The sequence below is a fragment of the Arvicola amphibius genome, chromosome 9 (genome assembly GCF_903992535.2).
Source record: "Arvicola amphibius chromosome 9, mArvAmp1.2, whole genome shotgun sequence".
NCBI classification, from domain to species: Eukaryota; Metazoa; Chordata; class Mammalia; order Rodentia; family Cricetidae; genus Arvicola; species Arvicola amphibius.
Genome location: NC_052055.2, coordinates 11,025,450 through 11,037,083, shown reverse-complemented (window position 1 = coordinate 11,037,083; position 11,634 = coordinate 11,025,450). Strand labels below are relative to the sequence as shown.

The 11,634-nt window shown below is 35.2% G+C and overlaps 1 protein-coding gene across 3 annotated transcripts in view; it reads left to right on the top strand.

Annotated features, from left to right (window-relative positions):
- Csmd3 (CUB and Sushi multiple domains 3) overlaps positions 1-11,634 on the top strand; it is a 976,820-nt gene that overhangs the window by 945,433 nt on the left and 19,753 nt on the right. For all 3 annotated transcript variants that reach the window (XM_038342099.2, XM_038342098.2, XM_042055667.1), the window contains 3 exons: positions 75-187; positions 3,051-3,224; positions 5,335-5,408. In XM_038342099.2, the coding sequence (XP_038198027.1) occupies positions 75-187; positions 3,051-3,224; positions 5,335-5,408 (361 nt within the window). The remainder of the gene's footprint in view (positions 1-74; positions 188-3,050; positions 3,225-5,334; positions 5,409-11,634) is intronic.

Below are 11,634 nucleotides of genomic sequence, written 5' to 3'. Positions count from 1 at the left end.
CCAAACATTGTGATATACAATATATATATATATATAATCATATTTACTATTTTTGATTTGAATTTTTAGATATTCTGGGGCTTCAGTATTAGCTACATCTGTTCTGCAGGCTATGAGCTGTCCTTCCCTGCCGTTCTGACCTGTGTAGGCAATGGTACCTGGAGTGGTGAGGTCCCACAGTGCTTGCGTAAGTAGTAAAATTTTTATAAAGACCATGTTTTAAAGTCACATTTGCTGCTTAAACCTTTCAAATTTGCTAGACTATCCCCAAAGAGGTTAAGCCCCATACAAATACATAATTAATATTTAAATTTAAGAAGTCAGTTTTCATTAATGTAGCTACTTTTCCTTTATTCTAATCATTATATTCTTTATAATTCAGCTAAGAATATTTCCACGAATGAGCTTTATTTCAATAATTTCTTTTCCTAAATTATTCTTGTTTTTAAAAAATTCCTTTAAGGTAGAAACCATCTTAAGAATTATTACTAACCAGATTAAGATTCTAATTCTATTTATTGTTGTGTTCTGTTAGACATGGACTTGTACAGCATTCAAAAGATACCCATCTAGGTAATATTATTTCTAGATTTCTGCAGTGTTGATAAAAGATGCCTTAGTCCCTGGAACTCATTTTACAATGAGGCTAATATTGGAAAACACCAATGTTTTAACATAGCTTAAAGATACTCCTAAACAAAATCAAAGAGTCTTACAAAGATGAGTTTATCTGTTTTCTTTTCTTTCTTTCTTTTTTTTTTTTTGTGAATGAAAATTTTCTGTGGGAGAGTTTACTAGCCTGGGAAGGTGCTACTTTGTCCTTGAGCACCAACCAAGGAGCATGAATGAGTCTCTAGAATTGATCCCCAGGATGAAATAGAAAGACAGAGAGAAAGGAGAGAAGAAGAGAGGAGAGGAGCGGAGGGGAGGGGAGGGGAGGGGAGGGGAGGGGGGGGAGGAGAGGAGAGGAGAGGAGAAGAGAGGAGAGGAGAGGAGAGGAGAGGAGAGGAGAGGAGAGGAGAGGAGAGGAGAGGAGAGGAGAGGCAAGGTGGGGAGACTTTGATTTAGTGATTTTTTTTTTTATCAAAACAAGAAGGAGGAGGAGAAGGAAGAGGAAGAAAGAGAAGGAAAAATGCTTATAAATTCACATTTAATTATTAACTATACAAATCTTACAGGGCTAACTTTGTCCCAATTATTTTCCATGTGTCCTTTCAACTTCCCATTACACAGCACTTCAGTGATTGTATGCAGCCTAAACATTTTCACAGATGACACCTAAACTCAAGCTTGTTAGAACAGTGGGTGATTCTGCCATTGTTGAAGGACCCAGCTAGTTTTTAATGTAGCTTGAGATCACACAGCTAGCAAACAATACAGTCTGAACTGAAGTTCAGGTAATGCCATGTTATTTGAAATGCATATTCATTTAAAACCACACACAAAGACTTAAATATCCTTCCTTTGAGCTATTTTTCTCATAGTCCTAATTGCCTTTCTACATGTAACCTTTACATCTTTATTGATTAATTTTGACAGTTGTTCATTTGCTTCATTCCAATACGGATTGCAAGCATCTGGAGATGAGTGTTCTTCAGTGTGTCTGCAGATACATGTAGATGCTTAAAAATATAGAATAATGTTTGTCTTAGTAAATAAAAAACATTCTGAGTGGATTCATCTAATTAATCTTGGATATCCTATATTACTGTAAAGTTGGTTATTGTAGAAAATTAAAATTCATCAGTGTTACTAAATTTGAATTTCATACAAAGGAGTGGCTGTCAACTTGTCTACATTATTGCCTAAAATCCAAGCAGCTCAGTACACTAGGGAGTTTTTTTTTTTTTCTTTGAATAAATTTTTTGAGGCAGGGAAATCTATTTTAACTTGGATCTATAGTGATAGGAAAATCAACCTCTAATCTGGGCCACGCCTTCTGCTGGCAACCTCTGTCAAAGATTGAAGAAGGAAGCTCGCCTTCTCTGTACTGTTTGCTCTCACTGCTAGCAAGTTCATCCCTTTATTGGCACTCTTTCCTACTTCTTTGGGATTCTGATGCATGCTGAAGACCAGGTTACACATCCAGCCTTGAACTGAACAAGCTACTGGATTATTGCATCTTCTGTTGATAAATAGCGATGGCATTCCTAGCTTGATCACAGTTTGTAAGACATTCTAGTAAATATTCCCTAAATGGTTGTCCAACACGAAGTGGTCAGATCTAAAAATGTATGCATACAATAACACTAAAGAAACTTAGAATATCACACACACACACACACACACATATACAAATATTCATTTTGTGATAGCTATCTTTGTCAACTTGACTACATCTGTAATAAATGGAAACCAAAGTGACTGGGTACATCTCTGTGGGACCTTTTCTTAAATCACTTGATGTGGTAGCATATTTGTAAAAGGATGTATCTTGAACAAGTTTGTAACTTTGATCTGTGGAGAGACTTGATTCCATCTTTTTCAGATGGTAAAAGAAAATGTTAATTTAGTGAAGCTAATGTGGATAATGGTATTTTAATACTTACGTTTTAAAAGTATATTGTGGCACAGGTATCAGTGCTAAGACTACAATAAGCAGATAGCACATACCTGTGTTTATGTTATTCTTGTGTAAATGTTTTTGTGTATGTGTGTATGTGTAAGCAGGCATATGTGAAAATCAGTGTGGCTTTAAATTGTTTTAGTTATTATAGCTAATGAAGCTACCTGTGATCCACATGTAATGTAGATTATAGCTTTACAATGTACAACTGGAGATTTATTGTTTGATTCTGATCAATCTAATTCAACAAAAACTCAAAGCATCTATCATTTATTGAGTAACATGCTAGGTGGAGCACATCAGACTCATTATCTAAATATTATAAGCATTATAATTTATATATAAGTCAGAAACAAATTGAACATTTTCACTGGGATAGGTTATCATAGATACCAGGTTAGTGTAATATTTCCTGGCTTTTATTAATTATTTACCCTACTGCATCTATTATTTTCATGATAAGTGTCTCCATTTTAACTTCTAGCAAAGTTTTGTGGTGATCCTGGCATACCTTCCCAAGGAAAACGAGAAGGCAAAAGCTTTATATATCAGTCTGAGGTTTCATTCAGCTGCAATTCTCCTTTCATACTAGTGGGATCAAGCACGAGATTATGTCAAACTGATGGCACTTGGAGTGGCTCGTCACCTCATTGCATAGGTAATAGTTATAAAGGGCAATTTTAATCTCTTATTATATAGTAATAAGAGATTACTATATATGTATGTATATGTGGGAGGTACATATACTGGTTTCTTTTACCATGTTGAATATTGCAAGAAAGTATGGAATCCTTTAGAAACTACTGAAAGTGAGTTTAAGTGGAATATGTCATTATCCTTATGATTTTAATGTTTTAAACAAATGAATCACATCTATATAAAATGAGTTTCTCCAAAACATAGATTGTTGAATGATTGTACATATATATCTGAGATCCTAACACATTATGCTACACTTAAGATAGTCACCAAGTAATGTCTGTGGAAACAATCAACTGCCAATCTCAAGATGAATGACCTACAAGTATCAGTACAGCCCAAGTTATCAGTCTTGTTTCCATGAATCGCTTTCGCTTCTTCAGGAGACTATTACCCTACCTTATATCTCAAGCAAATTATTTGTATATGTGGATTTCTTGAATAGCCAGTAACTCTCTTTTTTAAAAAACTTTTCATTTACAGATTTTTTATGGTTTCAGTACTTTTTTCTAATGAAAAGTTTCAAAGTTCAAGAACCCCATGATGCATATAAATGAAGTTAACTTGAATCTCTTCTTTTAAAGATTTATTTTTAATTACGTGTATGTGTGGGTGTCTCTGTGTGGGTATGTGAGGGTGAGCGCAGAGCTAGCAGAGGTCACAGTTGTCAGATATTCCAAGAGCAAGAGTTCCAGGCTGTTGGGAGAGGCTGGATTTATTCATGGTAAGAACTGAATCGGGTTCTTTGTAAGCCAATATGTGCTTTTAGCCACTGAGCCAACACTCCAGCCTCATCCTGATTTTTTTTTTTATATCTCAAGATTAGCAAGCTTCTGTTCATTTGGGAGGTGCTATTGGTATTTCATTTGTTATTATTACCAAGGGCACATTCGCTAAATCCATGATTATTTAAAAATGCTTTGCATTGGAGAAACATACTTGTTACTTTTTTCTGTATAATTTTTATTAGTCCTTGTTATTGTATATTAATTACTATCCTATTGGCATAATAAAACAGAATGGCCAAGGCAACTTTTAAAAGAAAAAGCTTATTTGAACTTTCAGTTGGAGAAGGATATGGGGACTTGGGGGCTGGAGAATTTAGGGCAACAAACAGCAAGCATGGTTGAAAATGGAATTTTGGGGGGGTTACCAACTTACAAATATATGACATAGAGACTTATTATTAATTAGAAAAGCTTGGCCTTAGCTTAGACTTGTTCTTAACTAGTTCTTATAACTGAAATTAACCCATACTTTTGAATCTATATTCCTTTTATGTTACTTGATTTCCTTTTCTCTGTACTGCCCGTCTTGCTTCTAACATATCTGGCTGGCAACTCCAATTTCATCCTCTCTGAGCCTCTCTACCCCTAGAAGTCCCATCTAATCTCTTTCTGCTTAGCTAATGGCTATTCAGCTCATTATTAAGCAAAACACAGTGGCAATCTTCCCACAGTGTAAAGGACTATTTTCAACATATCGTATCTAGAGCAGAAGTTCAGATCTTAAATCGCAAGCATGAACCAAAGAGAGTGAACAAGAAGTGAGTTGAATACTTAAATTCCCAAATTAAATCCAGGACATACTTCCACAAGGTATGTCAAGACATCAAGGCTACTCCTCCTAAATCTCCCCAACTGACGACCAAGCATTCAAATGTTTGAGATTATGGAAGTTGTTGTCATTCAAAGTACAGCAGTGTATTTTGATCATATTCAACTTCTCAACTGTTCCTAGAGCCACCAGTTCTCCACAGTCACACAACTTTGTGTCTTTTTGTATGACCCTTTGTGACTAATTTGTACTGCCCACATTTTCTTGCAAATATGATGTCAGTAGAATGTGGGTGATGTTCAATGGGCCACATTCCTAGAAAAAAAATATTTCTCCCTCTTTAAGCAGCTAACAATGGCTAATAGTTACATTGCTAAGGTTAAGATTGTGTCCCCAACTTTCACCTCCACTGTTGGATTTTGTTAGACTGGGACCTGTACAAGTTTTGTACATTGGGTTTGAACTGTTTTTACTTCATAAAGAAGTGTTATCTTTTTAACTTTTTACTTTAGAGCCCACTAGGACTTCCTGTGACAACCCTGGGGTACCAAGGCATGGATCTCAAAACAATACATTTGGATTTCAAGTAGGTTCTATTTTATTGTTAGTTTTCTGTATAGTATAGCATGAAATATATTTCATTTGACATTTTCATGTATATTGCTGTAATTTATTCTTATTCAAAGCCGTACTATGCGCTCTTATCCCAAATCTCTCCCTCTTGCTGCTTCCTTCCTTCCTTCAAATAGATTCTGCCTTATGATTTTGTACCATGTATAGTTTATATGTTTCATTACATTTGAACAACATTTAATTCTATATTCCATATGTGAAAGAGCACATGCATTATTTTCCAGAGTTGGGTTTTGTTTAGTATAATGTTCTCTGATTTTTATCTACTTTCTTTCAAATATCATAATTTCCTTCTTCTTTGCAACTGAAAGAGCTAATGAATAGAGGATTCCCAATGCGAAAAATACAAATGGCTAATCAATATGTGAAATAGTCTTCACATTCTCATCCAGCAGGGAAATTTAAATTACAACTGCTTCAAGGTTGTATTTTACCCTATTCAGATTGGTTATCATCAAAGAAAAAAGCTTTTGTGGAGAATTCTTAAAGCACCCCTGCTTTTCTTCAGTCTTTTGATTGATTTCTTTTTCTTTTTGTTTCTTTGAGATTTGATTTTAGTATATATTCTAGATTAGCCTCAAATTTATGTTTTTTTTCTTGTCTCAACCTTCCATGTTTAAGGCTGTAGGCATTATTACCACGCTGGATTCCACTGGGAACTTTCAGTGTATATATATCCGTTCAGTATATTGTCCAAAAGTAAGTTACATTTGGTTCATGAGCTTATATTTTTTGTTGATATAAATAGAAAAATAATGTCAAGCTCATATCTATATTCACATATACATGAGTAAAAATATTCTTAAGGAAGGAGGGGTGCTTAAGGAAAGTAAAAATATACTTTCAGAAAACATGCCATCTGAACTCGAGGATAAGACAAAAGGGAAATTGATGGCGAGGGTCATCAGAAAATCCTTAGGCAGCAGGAGTGAAGTGAGTAGTTCCAGCCAGTGACAAGCAGATTCTACAGGAAGATGGGGAGCTGGGAGGAAAAGTGAAGCAAGAGGCTAGAGTCAAGACAGCAAAAGCACGGCTCAACTGTGTGAGCATATGCTTGTTTTAATAGATCAATTGTTGACATGATAAATTTAAGAAAAAACAATCTGTCCCCAACCCATGATTTTAAAATACATAGTTGGGTTGTCTATGTCTTATGTCTTCTTCATGCCCACTCATGAGTGCTTTACTTCTTTCGCGCTTTCTCAAATTTAGATTTTATGCAGAGATTCAGAAAGTTTTACATTACAAGGGTCAATGGGAAACCAAAACACATGCTGATTCCAAAAGGAAATAGACAATTTACACATTACCCAATTGCTTTCTGTTGCAGGGCTTTCTAAATTGTCCTATTCTGAGGAAAATTCGGTGTGAACCTGAAAAATGTCCATTTCTAAAGGAAGAGCTTATCTAAAGTGCCATATTTCGTTGCTAAAAATAGTTTCCACTTATCTACTTTTCAGGCACAGTACAAACATTGATTTCAGAGTGTTTGCAGTTCTTCTGGTTTGCTTCAGTATGTTCCAGATAATACCAAACCGAAAAAAGCATATTTCTACCTTTGTTACATAGGTACTTTAGAGAACTTTAGCCCCATACAACTCTAAAGGGCTGTTATAAATTGATGTAATTGTAGATAAATGGGGAACTACTTACATAGCATTAGTTCTCAGCACCACGATAAAGAAACTGCAGCAATATTTGATTTGTTTTAAGAACATCAGGGGTTGATGGCAATTGTCTAGCTGAGCATATATATATAATTTTGTCTTGGTTTTATTTTGAAGCCTTGGTTGGCCTCTGCCTTCTATGTGGTAGGATTAAAATATGCACCACATAAGCAGACATGAAATTTGTCTGGGGTGGGTTAACAGGGCACATCTGTTCAAAACCAAGGACAGTTGAAAGTGCTGGTCCTTGGCTTCTACCATCTGGGCTCTGGGGACTGACCTCGAGGAAGCAGGCTTGGCAACAAAACCATGACTTACTGAATCATTTTACCAGACTTATGCAACATTGCTATTAGTAACTGCTCATAAAATCCACCTGATATTTGAGTATTTTTTCAAATATTATTTGAGATAATGAAAAGACAATACAAATTGAATTCAAAATAACAATATAGTAAAGTGATCAGGATCATTAACTGTGAATTTTTTATTTTTATCTTTATAATCATTGAAAAGTATTATCACAAATTTAGGATAGCCTTGAAAATATATTATTTGGGGTAGGAAATATATTCTAATTTATTATATTCTACCTAAATAAATGTGAGTTTCAAATTATATTATTTTTGTACCCTTTTGTCATAATTAAAATATATTGGAATGTTAAAGGCATGAATTTCTTACTAGCAAAAGGTCAACATGCATGAATATAAGCATATGCAAACTAATTATGTTCACAGTCTAGAGAGAACCTCCACTATACAAAATTATCTATGTTTCATTACAAGGCCTTTGGAAGGCATGAAATTAATCTTGTTTCTTATGTAAAAATTATATTTTTGAGTTGAGAAAAAAAACCCTTGCTGGCAAATAAATAAAAATCATTCAACACCAAGGTGCTATACATCATGTAGCAGAATACGCAAGTTCCTGAGGGAAAATGAGCTATGCTAAGTCTAGAATGTAGGCACTGAACAACAGTATACAGTTTTCTTTCCCTCTACTCTCTGTCTTTGTCTTAATTTCCATATTTCTAGATTGGACATATAGCCAACAGTGGATCAGCTCTATTTATGTGACAACCTCATGCATAAAATGTCTATCTTAGTAAAAGCAGTCTAAAATACTGTTCAGTGGTAGAACATTTGTCTGACATGTGTGAGGTCCTGGGTTCATTCCCAAGCACTGGAAGAAAGCAGAAGAAACAAGAACAAATAACAACATAACAAATGAACAACCAAAACAAATGAACAAAAGTAGAGCAAAACTCCTTGATTCCCACAGTTAAATGCAATCTTTCAAATTAGACACCTGGTTTGACAGGTATCTCACTGTGAGGGGGTAAAATTATAACTATAAGAAGCTAACTGTAGAATAAATAATAAATAAAATCAAGTACTGCTGAGGTATTCAAGCCTTTTTTTTTTTAAAAAAATCATATTCTTGATTACACTATTTTGTATATGTAGGATTATGAAGTCGATTTGGAAATAATAGATGTTATTACTAACATATAGAAGATACCATCTGTTTATACAGATGCTGAAACAATCTTCTGGAAATGACAGTGTCCAACATACTGTTTTCCTGCTCAGAATATTAGTCTACTGAAAATAGACTAACGGTGAATAATGGCCACGAGGCTGGGAAAGAAGAGCTGTCAAAATGATTGATAAAACATCTAGATCAATTATGGATTATGAGCCAAGGACACATTATTCATTAACTTCTATATAAATCTTTAGGAAGATTCTGGGCCAAGAAAATACATTATTTGGATTCAATATTTGTTTCATAAAGTAATTATAGCTTTAGAATGTTTTCAATTTGACTACTTAGCTATTTAATCTCAAGATACTCTATCAAATCATGGTGGTGACATTCACTTGGTAATTGAAATTAATATATTGGGACAGAAATTTGGGTAAACATATCAAATAATATTTTAGTACCTGAAATAATAAATATGATAACATAAATTATAAAGCACAGATGTACATATATTTCAATTAAAATGTTTTTATTACTTTTATTGTTATGCATTTCTGAAACCAAGAATTTCAGAACTAATGTTGATGGCCAAAACAGATAGAAGAAAGCAGTCAATTTCTAAGCCATGAGTAAAAAGAAAAAATGTTTCCCATAACTCTTACATGATTAAACATTTTATGTATTACAGGAGAAAAACAAATTATCCCCTAAGCCCATATAATCTCATGTCCAGCCAATTTGTTATAGAATAATAGTGTAAACAAACTAGGTATTTTTCTTAGCTAGTTCTTTTACTGGCGGTCTGCATTATCGGCTTCAAATAAAGGGTCATCACTTTACTGTTTATCTCGTAAGTAATCTTACATTTAAAACTCTTGAAAGAATCACAAATCTAAACTTTTATATATAAAAACAATTGGTCAGGTCTACTTTCACTCCTCAGGGTGCATACCCATTCATCAACAGTTTTGGAATCAGGAAGAGGGCAGAAATGGGTACACAGAATTAATCATCACCTTTGATCACCAACCCATTATAGCAAGAAAGGCATATCAGCCAGCAGCAGCGAGACTGCCATGGTTTTGTTCCCTGACTCCAAGGAGTCCCTCACTCAACCACTAAAGGTGTGCCTTCCTAAACTTTACATTGTTCCTCGAGATTTTCTACCTCAGAGTCACTAATAAAAACATGTTAACCTAACCATAAGTCATTATTTAAGGATTTGTTTTAGTTATGATAAACGCCAAAACCCATGAACACATTTCCCAACATTCAGGTTAGAAGAACTTGAGCCAGCTCAGCTTCTGGGACTCAATTTTTTTTTTTATTAATCATTCACCTAAGCCACAGTCTATGTGGCTCCTTAAGAGTCTTAGCTATGGCCAGGTGGTAGTGGTGTACATCTTTAATCCCTGCACTTGGAAGGCAGAGGGCGTGGATCTCTGTGAGTACGAGGCCAGCCTGGTCTACAAGAGCTGGTTCCAAGACATAGAAACCCTGTCTCAAAAAAACCAAATTAAAAAAAAAAAAAGAGTCCTAGCTACGCAGCACTTCCTTGATCTTACTTCCTATGCTCTGCAGCCCCTGCTTTATCAGATATGAGGCAACACTATATCCTACCTTTACTTATATTAATTTTCCCATTAAACTAGCCTCTACCATAATCCCTTACTACATTTCTTTAAAAACCTTAATTATCAAAGTTCTACTTAAACAAACACTCTTATGTGAAACAATTGCTTCATTTAAACGTACAATTTAAGAGGAAATGATCTTCATAATAATCCATAGATTAAAAACACCCGGTAGAAAAGGATGTTTGCATGACATAATCACACTGTAGTAAAGGCAGTGGGGAATCTCCCCAGCACTCATTGACACCATGCCAGATAAGAGGAAGGAAAAGCAATGACAACCCTTGAAGGCTCAGCAGTAACAAGAGCCATTTGGGAGTCAAAGCTCTCAGGCCTTGCAATCAGAGATTCACCCGTCAGTGCCTTGAATTCTGGTCAACCTGCCTCCTGAAGTCAATTGCCACCCGCTGCTTTCCTGACAGGGTCATCAGCATCTGACTGAGCTCTTTCAGGTTATTTTCCAGGGAATTTAAAGAGGCCAATCCTACATATAACTGGCTTGGTCATCCACTCCTAATTATTTGATAAATCTTATTATTTTTTTCCTTGCAGTCCATTATGAGTTGATGCCTTGTTTCCTAGTTTCACTGCCACAAACAAATCTAGCATTCACTCCATTGACATCTAAAATGACAGCGGCCACTTTGTGCCTAGAATTAAGACCTTTTTATTACTCATCCCTTTGTCTTTTTGAGACTCTGGAACTAATTTTCCAATCTGTTCTACTGCTTATTGTTACATGTGCTTCCGCTGACATTGCTTCTTACTTTCTGAACCATCCAAAGGAATCAATAAAATGGATTCTCCACCCCTTGAAACAAATGATATACTAACCTCTACAAGTTCTTCATCATTTTTGTTTGTTTTAAAGAAATGTTCTGTGTAGTCTAGATTGGCCTTTAACTCCTAATGTGGTTCAACTTTCACAACCTTCATAGTTCTAAACTTATAACCCGTCCTTTCGTCTGTGGAGCTCGTGATCATTCTGAGGACCACCTGTTTCACACTTGCTCAACAAGCACTCTGTAAACTGACCCGCACCTCAGATGTTTCCTCCTTTTCTGCTGTTATGTTTGTTCTCAGTCGTTAGTGCTTATAACGTCACACTAAGAGTTTGTTACACAAAGAGTTAGTTACACAAGTTTTCATGAGATATTCTGATTGGGCAAGCCCGAAGTGCATCTCAGAAGCTGTTCTATTAAGTGCTTAGCTGTTGCTGATGTTCATGGCCCATAGAGAGTTTGTTACAAATTTAAGTATCCAAATTTCACCTCCTTAAACATTCTACAAATTCCTGTGCTTCCAATCTATTTTTTTTTCATAATTACAGAATACAGCATCTACATATACTCTGACCTCACCTTGCATTTCGGCACATTTAGGCTGC